Source organism: Miscanthus floridulus, chromosome 7 (genome assembly GCF_019320115.1).
Source record: "Miscanthus floridulus cultivar M001 chromosome 7, ASM1932011v1, whole genome shotgun sequence".
Classification (NCBI taxonomy): Eukaryota; Viridiplantae; Streptophyta; class Magnoliopsida; order Poales; family Poaceae; genus Miscanthus; species Miscanthus floridulus.
In genome coordinates, this window is record NC_089586.1 from 14,838,484 (window position 1) to 14,866,425 (window position 27,942).

Genomic DNA, 27,942 nt, shown 5'->3' on the forward strand with positions numbered 1-27,942 from the left:
TAAAAAACACATAATAATATATATCCATATTCTTCCATCATCTTCTTCCTCAATGGCTTCCCATAAACGTTGGAGCCAAAGTGTAGTCCTCATGCTGAATCCAACGACCAACCCCAAAATTTTAGACATGCCGCAAGAACCAACGTTTCGGAACCAGTCCAAAACGCATCCAAATCGTTGAAAGAATATCGACAGTTGCATCGTCGGGTACGACATAGGATACAGATCCATGACCTGATTTCCTCTCCGCGACCATCGACGATGAGATCGATGCCCCGAAGTCGTTGTCCTCGTAGGGGGCTCGAAGAAGCACCCCTCCCCTCCCGGATACACGCTAGAAATTGGCCGCTTACCGATGAAATCGACGCCTGCAACGGCAATCTCGTCGTGGCAATCGCCGAAGTCATCACAGGAAACACGATCCCTGTCGAAAATCATCTGATTTCGCCAGAAGATTTATTTGATTAAAATTTAAGCAACTAGATATGAAAACTGCAGGAAAAAAGTTGGGTCCCCTTCCCTTCTTGTCCCCGGCAGATGCACGGAGAGAAAAGGAGAGAGGCCCTAGGCGCGGCGGTGGTGACGGCGGTAGTGAGAGTCTCGGCAGCTGCATAACCTACGTGCAGCTACATAACCAGAATTATATTGATAGCACATGTGTTAAAGTTATATGTAATTTTCACCTATTATAATCATTATATTGTAGGCATAACTCTAGCTCGATATCGCTAACCAGAATTTGCATCACTACATTATTTTGATCTGTTTAGCTGTCTAAGTTTCATCTAAACCCTAGGTATACACATGTTTAACTAAACAGGTTTGTCCGCGAACTGACAAATAGACCTATTTTTTTCTGTTTGCATTCATATTTAACCCGGTGATGAAAAAAAAATATACTATGATAATAGGATTGCAGCCAAACCTTCAGGCTCTCCTGCAACCAGTGGTGGTTGAGAGAACCATATGGTGCTGGGCTGGTGCTTCCAAGCTCGAGACCCTTCTCACTTGATCATCAACTTCATAGTTCTCTAGTTTTTTCGAGTGGTCCTTGGTCAAGCCTTTTTTCTGTGGGGTTGTTTGGTTGTGGGTGACTGGATGTGCGTTCGTATTCACTACACCACAACACCAAAATTAGCGATGGACGGTCTAACGCTAAAAGCGGCTACAGCGACAGACAATCTGACGCTAAAAAGTTATAGCGACAGACTTTTGCAGACGCCGTAAGTCCTGTCGCTAAAAATCTTTAGCGTCAGATAGTACTTTTAGCGACAGATAGTCCGTTGCCTTGAATTTTTTAGCGACAGATAGTCTGCTGCTACTCTTTAGCGACAGATAGCCTGCCAGTACTCTATAGCGATAGACAATTTGAAGTTATATATGTTTTTAGCGACTGCTAGTTTGACGAGATCATTTAAATGCATTTAAAAAAATAAAAGGCCATTTGGTTGCAAATTAATACAAAAGTAATATCATTGTGCACGCTTCTCATACAAATAGATTCATTCATGACCAAGTCCAGACACTCACTAAGACATATATATATATATATATGGTCAGCCATTACAAACATGAATCAATGATTCATCAATGATAAGTCTACAGTATCGGCTACCTTTATCCAAAAGAGATAGACTAGCACCTAAATCAGCTTTGAGTGGCAAATCATCCACAAACTTGCTAACTATGATGCAAACTGTCAAATATGATGCAAATCATCCACAAACTTGCTAACATCTTTGATCCTGTATCATCAATAATAAAAAAAGATAGATGTCACTATGATGCAAACTGTCAAATATGAGGAACATGCAACTGCAAAATAGAATAGAAACTGTAAAAGAGGTCGAATAAGCACATTCTAACCGATTACCTTTGCAGCACCAATTTCGTCCTGGAATAGTTTTTTTTCGAGGAAGTTGTCATTCTGTATGTCTTCCTGATCTATTTTTAACAAGAGGTATCAGTTATAACTAAAATGCAACAAAGACAATCCCGTTGCTTGCTTGTTAAATAATTTTCTAGACCTACTTGTGATTATTGGTAGCAGGTTTAGTTGCGAGTATGCAAAAATAAGGAGCGAACACTTCCTCAGAATGTACAAATAAGAATGGTATTAAGTAACATTTTTTCGTTAAATGACGGCAAGAGTTCTGTCACGCTATATTATTAAAATACAGATAAGAAAAGGGAACCACGGAGGCAAACAAAAAAATAGCCAAGCCTGTAGAATTAATTGTAAAGCTTAACAGACAGTGGTAGCATCCTGAATACCTTAATCAGATAGCACGTGTTTTGTAACAGGTGCTTCGTGGGAACATTGCGATCCAGCATGTGATAGTCTGTAACATATGAACAGACTGTACTACAAATAGAGGACCACTAATTTGAGTGAGCATCATACCTTTTATGAAGCGGCGCTGGAAGAATCATGCTAGCATTAGTGTTTGCAGATGGGGCTGCAGCAAATAAAGCAAAATTCAACCAAATTAGATTTAGTAGGACAACTTGTGGACATGGGAAAATGAAGCAGCAAAATATGATTCCATCTTGCAAATTTGTCACGCAGCAGTAAAAGGTTTGGTACCATAGGTAGTATGAAATGGTGTTTAAGGTAGGACTGTAGAAAGTAGAACATTTGGGGGAAATAGCATGCACAAACCAAAGGAACATGTGCAATAGTCAGCAAGTATGTTGATGAGGTATGGGACTATTAAATATTAATAATATATAAAGTTGTTTAACCAACTGTAGGATGCTTTAGTTTCTCAGCCTAACAGATCAGTAAGGTCACCCAATGTAATACATGAACTACAGTTTGCTATAATAAGACCCTGAAATCGCACATATGCAGCTTCGAAAACCTAGCTAGACTACTTTTAATATCAAACCAATTGTTTTTCACTGCTTATCTATATCAGGCTAAGAAGTAATTAATTTTTTAAATTGCACACCAAACTGTCAAAGCACTAATCAGTAATGATAGTAATGCTCATTCTGCCCACAAATTAGAATATAGGATTATCAGGCCGATATCGAATTTTGTCTATATTTTTTGTAATGCATAGCTCAGTATTAAAAAATGCTGGTACCATTGCCATGTTTTATATCCAAGCTATCGTTAAGAAGGAATACAGAGGAACGGAATTTAGAAGGGAATACATTAGAAGCTGGTCGTATATGTTAGTAGAGTAGGATCAGGAAGCGAAGAAATATTTTTATTGTATGCAAAAGGCTAAACAAGAAAATACCTTTCATTTTTATCTTGCACTGAAAATAGCCTAGTGTAAGCTCAAATTGGGAATCTGCATGTAGGAAGACAACAATAAGCTATGTTGGCTCCATGGCACTATGTACTGTATCTAAGTTACAGAAAAAGTTGCTCTGTTTGGATTGGAAAACACATTGACAGAAAAATGTCAGAGGACAATTTACTATATCAAACACTAAGGATCATTCAGATGGATAGATATATAATTTACACGGAACATAGTAAGGCAGCATAGTTAGACGAACTGTCCATTAACTGAGAGAGCACTGTTTTTTGATATGAACACTTGACTGGGAAAATAAATGTAGAAATGACTTCAGTTCTTGGTGAAATAAGTAGGAATTGCATGTGAACTCGGAAAATAAATCCCAATTTGCAGTATTCAGAGTTTGAGCTTGGTTGAATCTATTTATTGTGCAAGGTAACAGATCAATGACATAGGTAACAGATCTATGTTAGATATTGTACTGAAAACATAAGGACCATAAATCATATTTTCATCATCTAAACATACTGCCATAGTATGGCAGTGCACAAATACAGTCATAGCTTAGTTTACTCTCACAGGCACTGATTTAATCCCCCCAAACAAAAAAAAGCAGAGACATTATGAATCATTGAATTGGTATGTATGTAATATACAATTAACATTAGCACATGATTTAAGTGCATGTGAACTTATTTTAGAAGGCCACTTGGCTGCAATCATATCTGATGCCATCTAAGTCGTAAAGTTCAATGTGGTACTCTAAAAAATTAATGTTACACATGTAACATTTACAACCGAATGAAACATCTTAGGCTAACTTGATTGGGAGTACCATGTCTCATGCTAAATCTATAGATTGTAAATTCTTTGTTGTTAGTCAGAACTATGTATTGTTGCTAGTGAGCAGAGAAATAGACCTATGTACTGTTGTGGGTAGGTTGTGCACCTTTGCCATAGACATATTTTGTATATAAAGAAACCAGATTTCACAAAGCATGTAAGTTTGGATTCATACCACAGTTTTGAGGCAAATTAATATACAAAATTATGTGGTAACATTAGCACAATCAGAACCTGAACATGTATTTTAACACATAGAAACATACCTGTTGGATGGAACCAAAACCATATGGAAAAAACCTTGCAGCAACAGGTAGTTGTAAGGGCATGGCAACAAAGAAACAAGAAGAATTTTGAGAAGAAGGAAAGTGAGAGCAGCCTTAGGATGCAACAAAATGGTGAGGTTGTTGTAAGGGTAGGAGAACTAAAAAATAGAAAGAATCTAAGGAATAAGAGTAGCTTCAGGGCCTTTCAACATCATCAGCCTATATTCTGGAGTTACATGAGAGTTCATCTTCATCACAACCTATGCAGTCAAAAAATATATATATCCATCACGTGCACTGGGCATCAGGGATTAAATAGCAGTCTAGTCACATTCATGCATGTATGGTAGCAACTACCCGTGAGCCGATTGGTGAAGCAGCGGAAACAGGTAGGCTAAATCCAAATAAAGCGAAGTAGGAAAAGCAAGAGGGTGAGGGAGAACCGAAATAGCATATGCATCAATGATCATATATCACACCTTAGCAATATAATACAATTGAATACCAAATAAGAGAAAACCTCTCAAGTCCATTTCGTTCCCATAGATCTCACCTGCCAGCAAAAAGAACAAATTAGATTTAGCAAGGAAGTTTCTACTTCCTAGCAATATAACAAGTGATCGTTATGAAAGTTTGCCATTATAGGAGGCCGATAACAGGATGCGCTCCTGCTCTTAGGGCAAGCTTACAGAAGAAACAAGAGACCAGGATCTCAATTGAGGTCTGCTAGGTCCTAGAAATAAAATACGTGACTGAATGAATAATAGCACTAAGATATAAACTTGCAATCAAAACTAAGCCAGACAGCAGAAATTATATGCAAATTCCTTTTCAGGCTATCAGGTAATCAAATGGTAACTGGAACTGCAAAACATAGGCAAACTGAAGCCAACACTAGCAAACTGCTATTACTGTCAGTATGCCTCAAGGGTCGTACAACCTATGATGATTTTATTGGGTGAAAGCACAGAAATAGAGGCAACACAATTTTCAGTAACTATGAAAATATTAACCAAGTGCTAACTTTGACCACTAAACAAGCTGCGGTTTAAGAGAGCAATCAAATAAATACTTGATTAAGTTACTGCAACCCCACAAGCATATTTGCCAAGCTATCTAAATAAAAAATCAAGACAAGAATGGAGTTAAAAATCTAGTGATTGAATAATAAGATAAAGCATAACTTGAGCCAACGAAACTTGTATTAGAAAATAACCTGGGCTGCCGCTGTTGCACATGAGCCAAGCACAGAGGAAAAGTCTATCTAGTTGAGCTACTGCTGCACCCCTGCTGCCGGCCTACAGATCTGTAGACCAAACGGTGACCGACGGACTCCAGAAAAGAATAGAGATCCAAGAGGACCAAAGCTGTGAGTTGAAGAACAAAACAGAGATCGGCATGTTCCTCTAACCTGCAGCAACGCTCAAAGGATCCTGTGAGCACACAGCCACCGCCTTCACCTTTCTTGCAGAGTGGATGCCGTGGCCGCTGGAGGTGGGGATTCCGAGCCTCAGGGAAGGGACGGAGGGGAAGACGGGGCGGAGAATGGTGGAGGTAGGCGGGGCTGGCGATGTGGGGCTTCCTCCATGGAACACAGCCCCAATACTTCCCATAGCCCGCCACGAGTCGATGTAGGCACCGCTGCCAGCAATGGAGGGCACGCCGTGGATCCGACCGAGGGGAGAGGAACTGAGGAAGGGCAGCCCCCACTGCGTGGATCCTCCCGCAGCCCACCACGAGTCGATGGAGGCGCCGTTGCTAGCAATGGAGGGCACGCCGCGGATCCAGTCAGGGGGAGAGAAGGGCAGCCCCCACTGCATGGATCTGGCCGAGGAAGTTGAAGGGAGGCCGCCCTAGTGTAGATCAGGCCGCGGGAGTTGAAAGGAGGTCGCCCCGGCGTGGATCCGGCCTTAGGAGAGGAGGGCGGCGTGCGTGGGGGAAGAGAGGGAGAGGGCGGCATGTGTGGGGGAAGAGAGGGAGAGGGAGGCTGGCGGTGGATTTGGGAGTTGGGATTTGGGGGCTAGGGTTTTCACTGTATACGTGGGCCGGCTAAAATATGCGCGCAAGGTCGATGTAAGCTGGGCGCGGGAGCTCAATGTAAGTGGCGCGCTCGAGCTAGGTGGGGCCCACTTATTTTTTAGCGACAGACAGAGGGACGGTATACATATATTTAGCGACAGACGGTTCAACGCTAAATATGAATACCTATAGCGACAGACACTAAATTGCTAAATGAGGATTTAGCGTCAGATGGTCTATAAGTTATCTTTAGCGTCAGATCATCCATCGCCAAATATAATTTTTAGCGTCAGATGTCTGACGGTGAAACGGTGTTATGGTGTAGTGATTTGGGTTTGGCTTTTTATCTAAATCTTTTGTACTGGTGGTTTTTTCTACCTTAATGAAATGATACACAGCTCTCCTGCGTTGAAACAGGTAATGTAAATATGTGAAATAAGTAAAAGAGGAAAAACAAAGAAAGGGAAACGGCCGGAGCCAGGCCACCGCAGCTACCGCCACTGTCTCCGCTGCTTCCGCCGCGCCCCGAGGACGCCCGCCTCGTGGCCACGGCTAAGTCCACCATCGCCGCCTCCTTCCACGACTGGTTCCTCGAGTCCCGTAGCCCCGTGTGCGCGTCCGCGCCAGCGCCGCCCAGGGCGCTCAACGCGATCTACGCAGCGCTCGCGTCCGATGACATGGCCGCGCTCGAGGTGCTCCCGCTCTCGGAGAAGCTCGTCCTCGCCGTGCTCCGCCACCGCCTGCGGGGTTCCACGACGCCGACGCCCTGCTGCTGCTCTGCCTCAGGTTCTTCGACTGGTCGGGCCGCCGCCCGCGCTACCGCCACCCGTGGGTCGTCTACCACGGCGTCTTCGGCCTCTTCGCATGCGCGCACCGCAACGCCATCCTCCTCAATTGGCTCCGCCTCTTCTCCGACACACCAGCCACCGGCGGCCACCTGTGCTTCCACGACACGCTCGTCGTCGGCTACGCTGTCGTGGGCGACCCGCAGCACGGGCTCAACGTCCTCGGGCGCATGCGCTTCCTCGGCCTCGACCTTGATGCCGTCTCATCACGCATCATCCTCAACTCCCGATGCGTCGCTCCACGACCTTGCCGAGTCCTTCGCCCACAACCTTGCCCCCAGCCCCTTTGCTACATGCATACTCATCAAGAGCCACTGTCGTCGCGCCCGCCTCGACGATGCCGTCGCTCTCCTTAACACCATGCCGTTTGCTGATGCATCTCGTGGCCCTGCGGTTGGCTCCATCTTCACTGAGTTCTGCCGCCGTTGACATTTTGCTGAGGCAGCCCAGCTCGTTGATAAGTTTCCATCCGGTGATGTGTATGGTGCGTGGATCCATGGACTCGGTGAGGCTGGAAAGCTTGATGCTATGATGAAGTTCCTGTCTGATAAGAAGGAAAGTGAAGGCTACATCCTTGATGGGAAGCGGTGTGACCAGCTTGTTTATCACTTGCTTGTCAGGAACAGACTTGGCGAAGTGTATGACTTGCTTGTTCAAATGATGGAGGAGGGCATTGCTCCTGGCATATCCACCATGAATGTTGCGCTTTGCTTCTTTTGCAAGGCTGGTCTTGTCGAAGTAGCCATGCATTTGTATAGGTGGAGGATGGAACTTGGGATTGACCCAAACAGTGAAATTTTTGTATTTTGGTCCCTTTTGAAAACATTTTTTACAAAAAGACCTATGCCAAAACGTTTGCTGAAAATAGACCATTTTTAGGCGTCTTAGAACATGACGCCGAGGTATGAGGGTCGGCGTCGACTGACATGACGCCGAGGTCTTGCCACGTCACAGACGACCCCGGTCGACGGTGACATGGTGGCGCATGGGGTCCGACACGTCGACGTCGTGTCAGCCAACGCCACAGGCCAAACCTCGGCGCGGTGGGACTACGCGCCAAGCTATTGGCACCATCCGGCGTGCAGCCTAGGCGGCCCAACAAGGCTTTGTGGCCCAATAGCTCGGCGCGGCCTGACTCAACGCCGAGGTCTGGCCTCTTGAAACCACGCCACGGCCCCCTTCTTCTTCCTCCCTCCATTCTGAAGACCACCGGCTCTCTGTCTCCCAAATCCCCCCATGGCCCCCATGAAACTCTAACCCCCAAATGCAACCCTAGGTGCCTGGATCTCGTCTCCCGAAGCTTCCTCAAGGTAATGGTCCCTCCCCTCCTCCAATCTATCCGCGTAGATGTGCTTGCATTGTCTCTAATCATGTGGAATCATGGGTGTATGATGTTTTGGTATATGTGTGTTTGCATTTGCAAAATGTATGGCTTAGGATGATTGAGTGCATTATTGTTTAACTATTTTATGTGCTGAACATGTTAGGTTAGTTTGGTTTCTAGTTATTTTGGTCATTAGGGTTCTTTGTTTATTGTAGGTGTCATTAGGGTTAGTTATTTGTTGGTCATTAGGGTTAGTATGTATTTTAGTTATTTCTTGGTCATTAGATTTCAATTTTTTATGACCAAGGCGTTTTGCCAATGTACTCCTCTTTCCCCTCTTTCATTTCATCCATTTAGATTCGGTTGTTTTTTAACTTGGCATTATAGGTTTGGTTCATGTTCATGTCATTCGTGCAATGTTTGGTGGTTCAAATGATTGAATGACCCAAATGTATGATTGTTGTTGTTGTTGTTGTATATGTTCTGGTTTATAATCATTGAGTTAAATTTTGTGTTTGTTGGGATTCAAATTTGCTTAGGGTTTGTAATGAAAAGCTTATTTGGGAGGTATGGTGATTTAGTGTTAGTAGCTTTACATTCGTTGCAAGGTACTTTGGATTGATTTTTTCTACGCAATGTTAGGATGCCAAGGCGTGGTAAAGCTCGTATTCTAAGGTAATCCCAATGTTTATTCATTATTTGTGCAACAAATAGAATACCCTAGGTTTAGGTTTGGTTCTCCGTTAATATGAAGGCGTGGTAAAGCTCGTATTCTTTCAATTGTAGCTATGGTCGCCAGAGGGCAAATCCCTACGACCTAAAGCCTCTCCCTGAAGGTGTTCCTCGACCAATGTGCTTTTGTGGTGATCCTTGCAAGGTAGACATCTCTGAAGATGAGGAAACATATAGACAGAGGTACTGGATGTGTCCTAATTATGCATGGGAACCTACAAAGCAACAGCGACGTGCATCGATTGTGAGGAATTTTTATTATGTGTTAATTAATTTTCTTGTGATATTAAGTATTGCTTATTTATTTGTTTTGTAACAATTTGTTTTTCTTATAGACCGTTCCACCACTATATGACTTTGAGCAGTGGATTGACACTGAGATCAAGGAGTCAGACAAGCAGCATCTAGAAGGCCTGAAGGAGTGGGATGCGGAGGTTAAGGAGAAGTTTGAGCAGAGATGCAGATAGGAGGCTATAGAAAAGGAGCATAAGGAAGAGGAGGAAAGGAGGCGTGTTGCTACGTATAGGGCGGAGAGGGAGAAGAAGCTTGAGCGTGTGCGCTGAGCGAAGGCAGCGATGGAGGAGAATCCCGATGCCCAAAGGAAGGGAAAGTGGCCTCGTTGCACTCAGTAGGTATTTGGTTTATTCATGAGCGATGTCCTGTAGCCCTGAACTTTTTTTACTATGTTGTAATGCACTCTGCTTTTATTTCAGATGAACTTATTCCCTGGACTTTTTTTTATTATGTTGTAATGCACTATGCTTTTATATCAGATGGTCTTATGCCCTGTACTTCGTTAACTATCCTAGGACTGTAGTGCTACTGTTTGTATCACTGAAAAGGCTACTTGTGCTGTTGCAGTCATTGAAAGGGCTACAAGTACTGTTGCAGTCAATGAAAAGTCTATTTGAAAACTCACTGAAAAGCCTAGATTCGTTTACTGTTGTATCCGTATACGCAATGAATTAATATCAGAGTGATGTACTGCATTTAGATGAAACATAGGTGTAGCCTTTTCAGATGAAATGACCAGTCATGGTTGTAGGCTTTTCAGATGAAGCATTTAGCCTTTGCAGATTCAATAAATGAGTACGCACACAAGTTTTTTGTCAAGTAGCATTCATGGTGAACCTGCCTTCATCTCTATATATAGTGGTCCATGTCTTGCTCCACATCCACACAACTTGTTTTCTGGTTTAGTTTTAGCAAATGTCGAGCGGAGGTTCCTTGAGTGGAAAGGGTTTCGGCGGAGGGAGAGGAAAGGGGGTGAGGAAGGGACCTTCGATTGTGTGGGAGGGTTCTCTGGGTCCTAATTCTTTTGAAGATCCAATAGAGGAATTTCCTTTGGAGAGGAAGAGTGACTTCACCCATGAGAGACCTCTTAGATCATACGACAAGCGCATTGAAGATTAGCCAAAATGTCGCCACAGTTTGGATTGTGTTGTGTAGATGTACAACGACTGTGACGGTGGAGGCCATCGTTTCTTCAGATGCCCGCGAGGATTTGTATTTCCTTTGAACTCTCTCATTTTTTAGATTTGCATTTGGTTTGTAGTAGTACTTATTGGTAGATGGGTTTTCAGGATTCAAGCTGTCCAGATAACTGTGGCTTCACTAGATGGGTCGACCCTCCTCCTATCTATCCCCATCAACAGTACATCACATATCTACAGGGACACATCTTTGACCTAGAGTATGGCCCTAGAAGTGGTAACAGGGACAAGTCGGACGACGACGACAGCAATGATGCAAAGGAGGCACTATGCAATAATTCGTACTGCGAGTGCCCGTACCATAAGAAGGATGGGCCTCCTTCTCCACCGCCACCGCCACCACCGCTGTCAACTGGAGGATACTATGGGGAAGGCGCAACTCAGTTCAATATGTGGGAGCATTATTAGGACCAACCTTTGTTAGTCAATCCGAATGTGGAATGCTTGTATGAGTTGTTCTTTTCAATCTCCTAAGGCATGCTAGGTTTAGTTTGCAACATGCCATTGTTAGTTTTCATGTGAGTGTGTAATCGTAGTACCTTTGCAATGTCTGTATCACTTGTTTCTTTCAATCCCCTAAGGCATGCTAGGTTTAGTTTGTGACATGCCATTGTTAGTTTTGATGTGAGTGTAATCGTTGTGCATTCGCTATTTCATAAATTGCAGTTTACCTATCTCTAAGTTTCATGTACTATGGTTGATTCCCAAACTGAAAAAAAAGATTTGACTCTCTCTAAAAATAGGGGATTGAAATCGAACCAACCTTCGGTTTTTCCTGTAGGAACAAACATACAAACATAAATATAGCAAGTCTACTCTTATTAGTATAACTCATGTTAGTAGAAGAGGAATCGTTGAGAAAGATTTTTCATTTGAATCATGCAAATAGGATTTCAACCTATACCAAAGGTTTAGAAGACCTCTGTCTTTAATACTTTATTCTTTCTTTTTTATGATTTATAGGCTCGGCGTCAAGTCGGACGACACCGAGGTAGATGACCAAGGCGTTGATTCGGCCCACGCCAACCCTAGGGTTTGGCTCGGCCGTTTACATGAAGTGTTGGGCTGAGGCTCGGCGTCGAGTTGGCCCACACCAACCCTAGGGATCACAACGGCCCACGCCAGGTTTGGGCCGAACCTCGGCGCTGAGTCGGCCCACGCTGAGATTAATGGCTCGGCGTTAATTTACGGAACGCCGAGCTTGGGCACCTCATTGCTTCGAGGCAAAGGATTCCAGTATGCACCAGGGGTCGGCGTCAATTGACTAAACGCCGAGGTGCCCACCCTCGGCATGTGTTCAATTGACGCCGAGCTCCTGGGTTCACCAAAAAACAGTTAACTGAGCATACACATAACACATAATACACAGAATACATGAGCATACAGAATTTCACATAACAAATGACCACACCGACATACACATTCATTCAACATCCATACATACATAAGGTCCAACACATTCAACATCCAACATAGTCCAACACATTCAACATCCAACATAGTCCATACATATGCTTCATCAATCAACCAACATAGTCCAAACATAGTACAAGGTCCATACATAATGCATTACATAAGGTCCAATGCATACATAGTCCATGCACAAAATATAGCATATGAAGTCTTTGGATCTTTTAGCTCGCTCCTTGTACCTTAACGTGGACGGCGAGCGTAACGCTTTCCCCTCCCAAATGGATAGGTACCTAGAGTGTACCTATCCACTGGTCTGAGCGTCCTCTGTGGACGTCCAGAACCGGAGGGGCCTTGAGTTCCTTGGGGTGCATCTCCAAGCTGGGACATGCCAATCTCATCATACTCATGATCATAGTACTCTCCCTATCCTTCATCATCTTCATCATCATAAGGACCATGTCCTTGACCACCCTCTACACTAGTTGCTACACCATGTGAAGAAGAAGTCCTGCCAACATGTGCACCATGTGAAGATGAAGTTCCTCCAACATGTGCAGTAGAAGGTCCAGCACCAAGTTGTTGTGGGACTGCCACATCCAGGGAACGTCTACATCCAAGGCATGCAGCTACCTTTTGGAGGCGATGCATGGCACGCTGCATTTTGAAAGCACTATTAGTAAGTGGGGTTGGTCGCAAAACTATATAAAGATGTAACATCAACTGAATGAGAGGAGACTACCTGAATGTGCTGTCGTAACATAGAGGCCTCATCAGGATCGCCCACAGGAATCATCAATGCCCTTCCTTGCTTGGCCACTGTCCTCATTATCTCCGTGCTCTATGCAACAAAAACAAGAATTTAAGTCTCCATCACAGTAAAGACCTCAGAGATGGAAATAGTCGTATGACTTACAGCTCTGGCTAATGCAGGGGTGATCTCAACTTGCCTGCCTTCTCGGGTAGCTTGGTCATATGGGTTGTTGCCCTCATCCTCGCTCGCAATGTCAGCAATGTCTTGCTCTGTCCAAGCGGGCCTCAATTGAAGCCTTGTTCGTTGACCAAGCCAAACAAGGTAATCATTGAATGCCTTGCCACGATGGACGGCGTGGATGCCCATGTTGTTCTGCTCCATCAACATCCACTCATCAATGTAGCGCTGGTGCTCCAGCTACTAGTTGGTGATCTTCTTATTTTTTTGTCTGCTGAACCTGCAAATTTTACACCATAGCGGCAATATGAAGGCCTACTTAATGATTCATTCATGTGAAATGAACAAAATATTGCATGTTACGTACTTGTGGAGCTGCCAACCGGTGGAGAAATCCTCGGGCGGAGAAGGCTGTAGCCTACCAACCTGCCGTGCTACACGGTGAGGGAGATGGTACTCCACTACATAGAAACAAATAAGGGGGGTCCTCATCGTCCAGACGTCCTCGTCTGCCATGCACAAGGAGCTCAAGTTGAGATCTGTGACTTGCCTCCGCCGATATGGGCGCCATTGAACCTGTACACAACGTCGTCATCAACTAGTCGACGCTCAATTTGTGCACATATCCTTGATTAGGCCAAAAGGGTGGGAAACTTACATGCTGTGGCAAAAGGGTGTCCAGCTCGTTGGTGAAGCTGATGTACGCGTGGCGTGACACGTGGTAAGTTTCGTGGGCTCACTCGTAGAGGTGTGCCATGGTAGGGGCGACAACTGCGTCTCCTTGAGGAAACCAAGGTTGTGGGGGATCTAGCTAATGCGGTCTCCCAACTAGAAGCCTCTCCCACATCCAAATCTGCAAAAAAGAGTGGAAACTTGCATGTTAATCACTTTTGTTAAGAAAAAACATTGAATTGTAGTGGAAACTTGTACAACTTTGCTTTATTACCTGCAACAGTGTGATGCACCCTGACATTGTAGCGTGCGCGCCTCCAGGACGTCGGCAAGCCTCACAAAGCTGACGGTATAAGAAGGCAAGTATAGCCAAGCCCCAACTCCTATTACCGGCATCCTCCTAGTTCCAAAGGCACGGGATGTACATATAGGACGCCGTGTCTCTAGTGTCGTCAGGGAAGAGAACCGTACCAAACATGTGCAGGACGTAGGCCCGACAGTAGTATGTCATGGTCTAGGCGTCTACGTTGGGTGGGCACTCCTGAAACTACTGACGAAGCCACCTCAGGGACACCCCACTGCTGTGCCATTTCTTGCCAGCCTCAACTACCGCTAGGGGACATCCCAAGAAGTGCTCAACCCGCTGCTGCCATCCTTCAGACTCCATGTCTCCTGTCACTAGGAATCCTTGGATTTTGACTCCAAGGATCATGGCAATGTCCTCGAGAGTGACCGTCATCTCCCCGCATGGTAGGTGAAAGCTGTGTGTCTCCGGACGCCACCAATCTATCAACGCCGTCAGCACCACTGGGTTGAAAGGTGGCGTGCCTCGATGACAAACACGAGCAACAGTAGCAAGGTTCGCCAGCTTCAGGAGGGGCGTGTACCTCTCGTCGTAGACCATGGTCGTAGAGGCCTCATGTGTCATTGGCCTCAGCACATTCAAAACCTGCAAAAAAAGACAAGCATGAAAAAGTATTAGTTCATGTCACTTTATAAAGAGCATGGACTATAGAGCAAAAGATGAACAATGCACTGTTTCATACGAATTATTGAATATACCTCTCCGTTCTCGATCCTCCAAGCCCGGTGGTGCTCATCGAACCTTGGATCAAGAAGGGGGAACCGATCCATCCTGCAACATAAGGAATGCCAAAGCATTAGTATAAGTTAAAGCATGCATATGTGGTACAAAGTAACATAACAATAAAAAAACAAAAGTAAACCAATGCACTATTACACAAAGCAATTCAAGTAGCTAGCTTGGTGGATACCTATTGTATAAGTAGTTCAGGACATTTTCTCTTATTGTGGCCCGTCTTATGGCAACCAGAGCAATGGCTCTTTTGGGTGTCCTCTACAAAATGTGTCCCAACCTTACTCGTGGTTGATCTACCTTTCGTGGCTCGGTCCATGTCCATCCTGAACCGCTTCCGCCGCCTAGGTCTTCTACTCTTCCAGAGTAAACCAAGATCAGCCACATACTTGGGGCCATCATAAGTAGGCCATTGACTCTCATCAAGAAATGGCTCGAACTGAAGATTCTAGGTGCTCATTAGGTTCCTCAAAGAGAACTCCGTGGCCATACGGGGAGGGACCTCAGCGTCAACACGTCTAAGGCGACATGCTGTAATCATGTGGGAGCAAGGCCTATGGTATATGGTTGGTTTTCCACACGTACACTTGTTCTCATTGATCACTATTTTATGTTTTCGAGCACCCCGGTCTTCACCACCAATGTTAGTTCCACCACCCTCTAGAATCTCATATCCATGGTTGATCGGATCGAAACATGAACCCTTCTGTCGTTTAGACTTTTTCTTTGAGAAAGCTAGTTCCTGAGATGCTAAAAGTGGCCAAGCTTTGCCTGCTGTCCATAGAGACCTCGCATGCTTCTTCCTCGAAATGAACCAAGCATTCAACTTGTAGAAGGTGAATGAGGCAATAGCAGTCAGAGGCAGACCACGACAACCTCTTAGAAGGCTATTGAACATCTCTGCCATGTTACTAGTCATGAAGCCCCATCTCCAACCTCCGGTGTCATATGCAAGTGACCACTTATCCTTCGACGCCATCAACTCGCTCAAGAATTGCCTGCCATCAACATTTGTGGCTAACTTTAGGGCATCTAGCTTGTCTTTGAATAATTGAACCTCTTGCTGCCTGCAAACCTCCTCAAATAATTTGAAGTTGTCCTTTGTGTGATCACGCCTTATAAGATTCTGAGCAAGGTGTCTGGTGCACCACCGGTGATGTATTTGGCCGTAACTAGGAATCTCTTGTTCTACGGCATTCAGAATGACAGCATGCCTATTGGATATCACACAAACATCACGTCCTAGACCAATTACCACTTGTCTTACTAGCCTGAGAAACCAACACCAACTATCTGTGTCCTCCTTCCGAACAATCACAAAGGCCAATGGCATAAGCTGGTCTTCTGCATCTGTCCCAATACAAATAAGCATTGTGCCTTCAAATTTCCCTGTAAGAAAGGTCCCATCAATTGAGATGACGGGCCTGCAATGCTTGAATGCTTCGATGCTCTGCCCGAACGCCCAAAAGGCCGTTCCAAATACTACCATTCCTTGTTTCACCCTCCTTAGGTAAATACTCGAAGTGCATCCCAGGATTTACAGCCCTCATTGTGTTCAACATTACAGGGAGGCGCTCATAAGCTTCTTCCCAATTTCCAAATATTATTTCCAGTGCACGCTGCTTTGCCCTCCATGCTTTTCCATACTTGACATAGTAATTGTATCGTTGGAAGATGATCTCAACCAACGCGGACACCGTAATGGTTGGCATATGCTTCACCACGGGGCATAACTGCCTTGCAATGAACCTAGAATTGAGCTGCAGATGGTTCTCTTCTGCCTCAGTAGTGGCACAAACATGTGGTTGCTTCACTGAGGTAATCTTCCATTTGACTGCCTTCGTCTTCCTAGCACATACTCTCCAACCACACTGTTGTTCTTCACAAGCAACAGTGTACCTCTTCTCCTTGAATGAATTGATGACCCTAAAAGGTCGGTTGTGTACAATGGAGTACTCTTGCAACCATGTTTTCAACTCATCCATGGTACCAAACAATATGCCCTTCCGTATGACGAGGCAACCGCTAACATCAGGCACTGTTGTATCACTTGGCCCACCATCAGCTACTGCTCTGTGACCATGGCTAAGGTCCTCAAAATCACCAACTAGTGGATCTCTCCAAGGCAAGACCCTAGACAATATCTCTATTTCCCTAAAATTGAGACGACCAACAGGGTGATCGTCATCAGAGTCTTCGGCTATCTCCTCTACGAAGGATTCATCATCTCCAGCCATCTCCATGTCAAAATGGTTCATAGCCCTAGCATCACCAAAGTCTTCTTCACCACTAAGATCATCTTCGTCGCTAAGCTCATCCTCAATAGAAAAGTCTCCGCTAGCATCGTCCAAACCTTCTTCTGCATCACCAAATACATAATCATCATCCTCTTCATAACTATCATGATTGCCCTCACCATCGGCAACCGCATTCTCCTCCTCATCTCCACCGTAGCCTAGTTGTGTGACAAGTATTTCTTCTTCAGACAAAGGACCATAACCTATGTGAGCGGGGGAAGATGGGCATGCTTCGAAGCTATCATTTCCTAAGCCAGACTCCTTACTTACTACTAAATCCAAAGATCGCACTTCTAAGGCCAATACAACTGCCTTGTAATCATTCCATTCAGACTCGCTTGTAATTTTGAGCAACCGCTTGATCCGAGGACCCTTCGACGACCCAACATCTATGACACCTTCAAACTGAACATGCACGTCTCCTTCATTCCAGCCTAACTTAACCTTCACTCGCTCCACTAACTAGGTCAAAGATGGTGTTTCAGAAAAAATCAACAACTCCTCACACATGTCCAGAAATTCTAAACTATCATCTCTTGTCCTAACAATACGGCCTCCATGATGCAACCTCACTAATTTATCCATCTACAGCCATCACACAACAAGTAGTGTCACATATCAATATATCATGCGAGTTTCAATCCAATAAGTAGAAACTAAAATATATCATTTAATCTTTTTCAACCCCAACAACATAATCATTTCTAGTCATAAAAAATTGAAATCTAATGACCAAGAAATAACTAAAATACGTACTAACCCTAATGACTAACAAATAACTAACCCTAATGACACCTACAATAAACAAAGAACCCTAATGACCAAAATAACTAGAAATCAAACTAACCTAACATGTTCAGCACATAAAACAGTTAAACAACAATGCACTCAATCATCCTAAGCCATACATTTTGCAAATGCAAACACACATATACCAAAACACCATACACCCATGATTCCACATGATTAGAGACAATGCAAGCACATCTACGTGGATAGATTGGAGGAGGGGAGGGACCATTACCTCGAGGAAGCTTTGGGAGACGAGATCGGGGCACCTAGGGTCGCTTTTGGGAGTTAGGGTTTTGTGGGGGCATGGGGGGAGCCGAAGAGGGGAGCCGGCGGCGGTCTTCAGAATGGAGGGAGGAAGAAGAAGGGGGCCGCGGCGCGGCTTCAAGAGCCCAGACCTCGGCATTGAGTCGGGCCGCGCCGAGTCTGGTGGCTCGGCGTTAAGTGACCCCGCGCCGAGCTATTGGGCCATGAAGCGTTGTTGGGCCGCCTGGGCCACGCGTCGGATGGTGCCAATAGCTCGGCGCGTAGTCCCACCGCGCCGAGGTTCGGCCTGTGGCGTTGGCTGACACGACGCCGACGTGTCGGACCCCATGCGCCACCGTGTCGCCGTCGATCGGGGTCGTCCATGACGTGGCAAGACCTCGGCGTCGTGTCAGTCGACGCCGACCCTCATACCTCAGCGTCATGTTCTAAGACGCCTAAAAATGGTCTATTTTCAGCAAACGTTTTGGCATAGGTCTTTTTGTAAAAATGTTTTCAAAAGGGACCAAAATACAAAAATTTCACACCCAAACAAGGATGTCTACAATAATCTGATCAGGGCACTGTGCCATGGTGGGGATGTTAGTCCTAGATCATAATCAACTGCTGTATGTGGCTGGATCACAAGAACAAGAACAAGATCGCAAGAGAGCTCGGACAACCATCACGATGACGACAGGGTGACAGTGCCCCTTTTCGCTTTCGAGAGTTCACGATACAGGATGCCTAACCGGCTTACAGAGTGATCACCCCACACCTTGACACATCCACTCCTAATACATGGAGCTAATGACACCACACTTTTACAAAACAACCCTTAAACGTGGATACAATTCACTGGAACACACATTCTTCAGAAACTGTCGAAGTCGTGGGCGCGGTCACCACTCCCGCTCCGGCGTCCAAGTTTCAAACTGAACTTTCCCGCCTCAGCTCCACTCCCTTGCTCTGAATCTTTCTGAATGAACCTTCAGTGAACATTCTTGTTAGGCTTAACGCCAACATGCTCCCCCCTAAGCCTGACAAAGTCCAAGGTCTCTCACACCAAGCAAATGGATCATCACTGTCAACTTTGCCATTGGCAGTGGCTTGGTTATGCATCAGCCTTCTGCTCATTTGTTCCCACTCTCTTCACCATGATTTGTCCTCCCTCTATGCACTCTCTTATGAAGTGATACTTGATATCTATGTGCTTGCTTCTCCCATGAAACACTGCATTCTTCATAAGGGCAATAGCTGAGTTGTTATCAACAAAGAGAGTTACAACTACTGGCTTTTGCTTCATCACCTCACTGAACAAATTCCTCAGCCACAATGCTTGCTGAGCTGCCGCTGTGGCTGCTTTGAATTCAGATTCACATGATGACAAAGACACTGTCTTGTGCTTGTAGGAATTCCATGTGATCAGATTTTCTCCCAAGTAGAATGCCATTCCACCTGTACTTCTCCTCTGCATCACATCAGATCCATGGTCACTGTCAGTGTAGCCCACCAACTGACCTGCACTCCCTCCTTGCACATACACAAGTCCAAGGTTCAAGGTCCCATGCAAATATCTCAGGATCTGTTTTACAGCTTTCACATGCATCACTGTATGCTTCTCCATGAATCTACTAGCAATACCAACAGAGTAGGAGAGGTCTGGTCTGGTGTGTAGTAGGTATCTGAGACACCCAATCATTTTCCTGTACTCAGTTGAATCCACTGGTACACCTTGTTTATCAGCATCAAGTTTGCATCCAGGATCCATAGGAACTCTAGTAGAGTTGCATTCTTGCATACCAAATTGTCCAAGGACCTTCCTAGCATAACCTGACTGCCTGATAGTGATGTATTCACTTCTCTGATCAACTTCTATTCCCAAGTAGTAAGACAGCAGACCCAAATCTGTCATCTCAAATTCAGTCATCATTTCATTCTTGAATGTCTTGACATTGTTTGGATTTCCTCCTGTCACTATTAAGTCATCTACATAGACTCCCAGGATGACTGCATTTGCTCCTTCTCCTCTGGTGTAAACTGCCTGCTCACTAAGACACCTGCTGAAACCTAGCTTTTTCAGGCTCTTGTCCAACTTGACATTCCAAGCCCTAGGTGCTTGCTTGAGTCCATAAAGAGCCTTGCTCAATCTGAACACAGACTGCTCTTTTCCTTTCACAACATAGCCCTCAGGTTGTGAAACATAGACTTCTTCCTCTAACTCTCCATGTAAGAAGGCAGATTTTACATCCAGATGATGAACTTTCCACCCAAGATTAGCTGCCAATGCTAGCATGAACCTCACTGTATCTAACATGGCCACAGGTGCAAACACTTCTTCAAAGTCCACCCCATGCTTTTGTACATACCCTTTGGCAACTAGTCTCGCCTTGTGTTTCACCACCTCACCATCAGAGTTTCTTTTTAATTTGTAAACCCATTTCAAGCCAATGGGCTTCTTCCCAACAGGTAGCTTAACCAGCTCCCATGTGTTATTTTTCTCTATAGATTCCATCTCTTTATTCATAGCATCTTGCCATTCTTGATGATCTGCTGCCTCTCTATAACAAGTGGGCTCACCTGTCTCAACCAGCAAAGCTTGCACTTTTGCATCCTCCAACTCCTCTTCTTAATCTGCTAATTCAATTTCAATAGTATCCTCATAGACTTCATTCAGACTTCTGAATCTCAGAGGCTCACTACTGCTCCTAGAGTTTGGTGAGAGGGCTTCTCCATCAGAGATGTCATTCTGTGGTGTAACTGGTTCTGAACCTGCTGCATTCATCTGTCCTAGACCTGAAACAGGAGACTGTGGCAGGTTTGGTTCTGGAACTAAACTTTCACCTGCATTTTCTGTCTTTGTCTCAACTGAAATAGCATCATCAACCCAGCCATTTCCACCAATAGGAAAACTCCCTAATTCAGTGTCAATCTCAACAACAAACTCAGGTGAACTAATTGATCTATCAGCTGAGTCCCATTTCCACACTGCTCCCTCCTCAAAGACTACATCCCTACTGACAATAATCTTGTTAGTGTCAGGATCATATAGCCTATGTGCTTTGGAGCCTTCCTCAACTCCAAAGTATACAAGTGCCTTGCTTCTATCATCTAGTTTTTTCAGATGTGGTGCACTAAATCTTGCATGACTTGTGCAACCAAACACCTTCAGATGCCCAAGAGATGGTTTTCTTCCTGTCTAGGATTCATAAGGAGTGACATCACCTAGCACTTTTGTTGGCAATCTGTTCAACAAATACACTGCATGCCTCACTGCCTCACCCCAAAACTTTCCTGGTACACTCATGCTTTTCAGCAATGCTCTGGTCATTTCCATCACAGTCCTATTCCTCCTCTCCACCACTCCATTCTGTTGTGGTGTGTATGGGGCTATGAGCTGCCTTTTGATCCCTGCCTGTTCACATACACCTGTAAACATTCCAGCAAGGAATTCCCCTCCTCTGTTAGACCTGAGGGTCTTGATCTTGCAATTACTGAAGTTTTCCACTTCTGCTTTGTACTTGACAAAAGCTTCCACAGCTTGATCTTTGCTCTTGAGCAGAAAGACATGCATCCACCTAGAGTAGTCATCCACCAACAACATAAAGTATTTGTTGCCACCTACAGTTGCTGGTACAATTGGTCCACACAAATCCACATACACCAAAGACAGCTTCTCTGTTGCATGCCATTGTGCTGACTTTGGAAATGGTTGTCTTGTTTTCTTAGCTGTAAGACAATCACTACAGACCTGTTCTGGATGTTCTATCACAGGTACACCAGTAGCCATTTCCCTGTTCACCAATTGTTTCATTGCTCTAAAGTTCACATGCCCCAATCTTCCATGCCAAAGTCAGGCCTGGTTCCCAATGTCTGCAATCAGACAACTAGTTTCTACAGTTTTCAGATCAATCTTGTACAGTCTGTTTTGTGTTCTAGAAACCCTCATGATCATTCTATCTGACTGTTTATCACACACTTCTAACTCATCATCATCAAGAGTAATTCTATGGCCAGTTTCAATCAATTATCCAAGGCTAACAAGATTACTTCTAAGCTTGGGTATATAGTAAACATCAGAAAGCACCCAATGATCCCCATGTTTCCCTTGGAAAACAACTGTACCCCTACCCTGAATTTCTACTGTAGAATCATCACCAAACCTCACCTGCCAAGAATAGCATGATCTAACTCCTTGAATTTCTGCACATCACCAGTCATGTGGTTGCTAGCTCCATTGTCAAGAAACCATACATTGCCTGAAGGTACACCCCCATCAGTCAAATGTAGCTCAGGTACTATCTTCACCTCATTCAGAAGCACCGTCTGAATCTGCCTCTCTGAAGAGTACTGTAGCTGGTTCGACAAAACAGTCTCAGCCAGCAGAACAGTTGGCTCCTTCTCTGCAGCCTTCACCAAATGTGCTTCCTCCTTCTTCTTCTCCCCTGGACACCTATTTGCATAGTGCCCATAGTCATGACACTTAAAGCATTTGACATGACTCTTGTCACGTTTTGCAGTGCCATCCTTCCCGGCGTCACCACTGCTGCCACGGCCGCTGCTTCCACCGCCACGACCTCGACCTCGGCCACGATCTAGAGTGGCTCCGCAATCGATTGAGGCTTTGATACCAGATGTTAGTCCCAGATCACAATCAACCGCTGTATGTGGCTGGATCACAAGAACAAGAACAAGATCGCAAGAGAGCTCGGACAACCGTCACGATGACGACAGGGTGACAGCGCCCCTTTTCGCTTTCGAGAGTTCACGATACAGGATGCCTAACCGGCTTACAGAGTGATCACCCCACACCTTGACACATCCACTCCTAATACATGGAGCTAATGACACCACACTTTTACAAAACAACCCTTAAACGTGGATACAATTCACTTGAACACACATTCTTCAGAAACTGTCGAAGTCGTGGGCGCGGTCACCACTCCCGCTCCGGCGTCCAAGTTTCAAACTGAACTTTCCCGCCTCAGCTCCACTCCCTTGCTCTGAATCTTTCTGAATGAACCTTCAGTGAACATTCTTGTCAGGCTTAACGCCAACAGGGGAGACAGAGGAAGCATGCCTGTTACTGGTGGAAGCTATGGCAGGAGGGTACTTTCCGGGGCGTCAGACATTTTCCATGCTTGCAAATGTGCTGTGTCAGGAGGGGAAGCTGGATAGGGTGCGGGAGCTGCTAGACAGGGCACTCAAGCAGGAAGTCTGGACAATCGACTGTCTTGGCCAAGTACCTCGCGGCACTATGCAAGAGTGGGAACGTGGAGGCGGCATGCGAATTGCCTCAGATAGCAAGCAGCAAGATCCATGTGGGCTTATATCGCTATGAGTCAACGTACAAGAGCTTGATTCGAGCATTAATATTGGATGTGCTGCCAAGGATCATACTGCAAATGCAAGATATGGGGCACATCCCAACCCGAAACCTCTACCAGTCAGTTGTATGTGCTTTGTGTGAGTTGAATAGGTATACCGAGGTTCTTGATCTGTTAGACAGCCAGTTGAAGCGGAGTGAGCTCCAACCCCGTGTGTGCTACAACTACTTTATTTCTGGTGCTGGTCATGCCAAGAGGGCAGACATGGCCAAGGCAGTATACGACCGAATGGAGGTTTCAGGGATTGAACCATCAATGGCAAGCAACATCCTTCTTCTCATGAGTTATCTAAGGAGCAAACGTATCGGGGATGCACTTAGTTTTTTTAACCTCATTTGTGCGAAGAAAACACCTTGCACCAGGTTATATAATGTATTTATATCTGGTCTATGTGAAGCTAAGAAGCCTGAGCAGGCAATGGTGTTCTGGAGGGAAGCAAGGGGTAATGGTGTAGTCCTAAGCATCAACTGCTATGAGCATCTTGTTCTCTTGCTGTGCTCTGTCAGAGATTATGGCACTGCTGTAAAGGTTATTGATGATTTCAAAGAAACAGGTCGCCCTGTTTCAGCTTTCTTGTGTAACGTGCTTCTCTTGCACACATTGATGGGCAGCAACCTTCTGAAGGCTTTCTTACGTTCAAGAGATAAATCAAAGCCTCTAGAAGTGAAGGGTGAAGAGATCCAAGGTCGGGAGGCAGGAAGGCACTTGATTGGTGATCTAGTTTCCTTGTTTGCAAGTGGTATTAGAAACATGAGTGACTTAGAGCATTTGGGAGAGGAGATGGAAAAGTATTTTCCTGTTGATATTTACACTTATAACATGCTGTTACGAGGGTTGTCTATGGCAGGAAGGATGGACTCTGCCTGTAATTTGTATGAAAGGATATGCAGGCAGGGGTATCATCCAAATCGATGGACTTTTGATATAATTGTGCATGGTTTCTGCAAGAATGGTGACAGAAATGAAGCTGAGAGGTGGATGGATGCAATGTATCGAAATGGCTTCTATCCCACTTGGTACACTATGAGATTATACAACAATTTATTGTTGCGAGCAAATGATCAGAAGATCATTTCTTTTGTATAAGTAACTATATCTATTTCATATTCAACTGGTGGTCTGCTCTCTGCCTTGATCCTATTATGCAGCTGACACAGGTAATCTTCAAACCTTGCTATTGTTTCAGCTCCTATATTGTACATGAGATTTGGAATTTGAGAGCTTTCATGCTTCGTATATCTTCTGTAGTCTGAGAAACTGTGATAACCAACTGTAGTTCCTGCTACATTTTCTTAGAATGCACGAAGACTAGTTTTAGGACCTTGTACTTTAACTTAGGGATATCACACTAGACCAGTGAAAGAAGTGTTCTTTTGCAAGTTGCTTCCCTGCATAAAGTTACTTAATAATTTGATCAGACCATGTTCATGGGATCTGGAAATGGCTTCCCTGCATAAAGTTTCTTAATAAAAGGTGAATTTGTATTGGCAGTTCTTTGTAAGTTCTATCATGTATTCATGTGTTATTCGAGCTGCACCCATTGAACTCACCATTTTCTATTCAAAATATTGGTGGCTGTAGTTATTTTGTTTTATACAGGTGTCCAATGGACTAGAGATTTAGGATAATGTTTTACAAGCTGTCCTGTATAAGCATATAGTGTTCATGAATCTTATTGTTCTTTACTAGAAGACTGTTTGATGTGGTTTCTTGGGATACTGTCTGCATAATCACATCAGTAAATCACCTGATGTTTTACAAGCTGCACTGCTGCAGTAATATACGTTTTACAGCTGAATGCCTGACATTGTTTCCTTATAATTTCAGCTCTTTGCAGGCATTCTTTTGGAAGATCAAATATACTTTTTGTAGAGATGTACTCCGAGATTTAACACTTTTTTTTAAGAAATCACATCTATCATCACTTGATGTCTGGGATGCTTCTAGGATATCAGTTTACGTGTAGCATGAAGTTCACCTTTGACTTTGATGTACACAATTTTGCTGTAAAATTATACCTTGTGCCTAAAATTTTCAAGGTTCTTGGCATTCAATCTTTTGCGAATGTTTATCCAATTGGACCAATTTGTCAATCTTGCTATAATGTACTAGATTATAGTAAGAATGGCCATCCTTTACAACTAGTCAAGCACTATAATAGAATAGAGACAATCAGGCAATTGTCCAATGCGTACAGATCCATTGAGTAATCCGATTTCAAACATCTAACCAGTTTCTTGTCCTTTAACAATTCAGGTTTTAAGAATATGTTTTCATGGGTAGATCATTCAGAAAGTTTGGTATTTAAACACAATTGCTTATTTGATGTTTCATTCAGAAGTCCTAACGGTCCAGACAAAGGCAAGATAATTGAGTACTTCACTATTCGATCAAGGAAGCTTTCCTTCGCTAGTTAACGCAATTATGTTTTTTTCTTCTCCCTTTTGGACGCTGAAAGAAATGGATTGTATTGGAAGATGACCCAGACCCAGTATGTCTGGTTGAAGCTTTCTGAGCAGATAAGACTCTTATTATTGCCTCAGTTTGCCGAGGGGACAGTTCATCAATCGCATTTGAACTGCTATCATCATTAATCCCTGATGTATGTTCATGGCCATTTTGGATGCCAAATAAAAGAATGTCGATAAAACACCGATGCTAGCTTGCAATAGACGTTTATTTGATTACTGTTACGGCAAGTAGTCGCATCGGACTTCAGGAGACGCTGGTGATATAAAACCCGGCCACCATCAAAACCTAATGCAGCAAGCAAACGCGTATGTAAAGCAAAACCCAGAAACCAAAAACTGGGATGGCATGGAGTATGGAGCCGTATGTATGCGGATTGAGGATAGCTGAAACACTGCACTACAATCTATAATATCATCTTATGTACTGTCACTCAAATACAAGGTTGAGGTTCCGTGCTAACAGAATTCCACAAAACACTGCTTATTACACGCACAGACAAAAATTGAGGCTAAAAAAAAGAAAGAAAAGGTTGCAAGCCGCCACAACTATTCCTGCATAAGAAAAACAGCTTCAGCAATGGTGAACATGTCACAGATGGAAAATGTGGTGAAATGTTGCCCACAGGGAATCAACTATGCCTATTATACAGCTTGTAGAGAAATAGCTGTTTGTCGTGGTATATCGTGTGGAGACTAGACATCACCACTAAAAGCAGTTCTAGAAAACAGCACACGGCGTACACGGCGAAACCCAAAAAATACTCGGTAAAGGATTTATCGAGTGTTACACTCGACAAACAGCACACAGCGTATACTGTGACCGTAAAAGTTTCTTTGCCGAGTGTTTTTTATCGTGCACTCGGTAACTTTGCCGAGTGCTAAAACCGACGCTCGGTAAAAAAAGTAACGTGACGATGAGAAGATGGTCACGGTGCGTTCGCCGAGTGTCTAACGGCACAGGCACTCGGTAAAGATGTCATGTTTGCCGAGTGTCCACGCGAAAAAAAACTCGATCCTCGCTGCTCCAAGCCGTCTAGCTAACAAGAGAAATCTACAGCGAAACACAATCCCCAAGTGCCTCTAGATACAATCACTCAAGTAATGCACTTGGATGCTCTCCAATCTCACCAAATGATGAATCAATCAAGCAATATGAGTGAGAGATGAATGACTAGGCTCACAAGGTTGTATTGTCAATCAAAATATCCAAGAGAGTGAGCCCAAGCAGGCCAACACATATTTATAGAGCCCCCAACAAAAGTAGCCGTTACCCCCTATTCACTGGGTTGTCTACGTGGCGACCGGACACACTGACCGGATGCGCCGAGTCCGGTCAGGCAGCGTCGGTCCACTGGATGCTGCCACATGCTCATCATGTTTGACCTCGGCCGTTGATCACCAATGGCTATCTACTGTGCGTGCGTATAGTTATGTTGCATCGGACGCGCCTGATCAACAACCGGATGCTCTGCCACGTCGAGTCTGGTCGCAATCTAGAGAGCATCCAGACAGCTTCTGAAGCGACCGGACGCGTCCGATCGCGCATGACCGGACACGCTCAACGTCCGATCCTCTTCTCTCTCAACACCAGCTAGCCACGTCACACTGACCGGATGTGGGAACAGTGTCCCAAAAGCGTCCGATCGGACTCCAACACCAGAGCCCGGTCGATATCCAGAGAGGTTCCAGAGATGCACCAAGATGACCGGACGTGTTCGGTCAACACTGAGTAGACTCACTCAGCGTCCAGTCCACACTGTGTAGACTGCTCGCGTCTTGGGTTAGGTACCTAACGCGTCCGGTCCCACGGGGACCAACGTTTGGTCACTTACAGTGAACCCTACCTCTTCTCCAAACACTTCACCCT

At 44.6% G+C, this 27,942-nt stretch overlaps 1 protein-coding gene and 1 long non-coding RNA gene across 3 annotated transcripts; one reads left to right on the forward strand and one right to left on the reverse strand.

Moving 5' to 3' along the window:
* Positions 1–1,550: 1,550 nt before the first annotated feature.
* Positions 1,551–6,049, reverse strand: LOC136462645 (uncharacterized). 2 transcript variants are annotated; one of them, XR_010760781.1, is made up of 5 exons: positions 5,778–6,049; positions 5,583–5,672; positions 3,252–4,919; positions 1,874–2,459; positions 1,551–1,745 (listed from the first exon to the last, which is right to left on the reverse strand). It is a non-coding gene; the product is annotated as an uncharacterized lncRNA (long non-coding RNA). The 2 variants fall into 2 exon arrangements; XR_010760780.1 differs by having other exon boundaries at positions 1,551–2,459.
* A 17,759-nt stretch (positions 6,050–23,808) lies between these two features.
* LOC136465124 (pentatricopeptide repeat-containing protein At1g71210, mitochondrial-like) lies at positions 23,809–24,690 on the forward strand. Its single transcript, XM_066463986.1, has one exon. The coding sequence runs from the start codon at positions 23,809–23,811 to the stop codon at positions 24,688–24,690; it is 882 nt and encodes a 293-aa protein (XP_066320083.1).
* Positions 24,691–27,942: the final 3,252 nt, after the last annotated feature.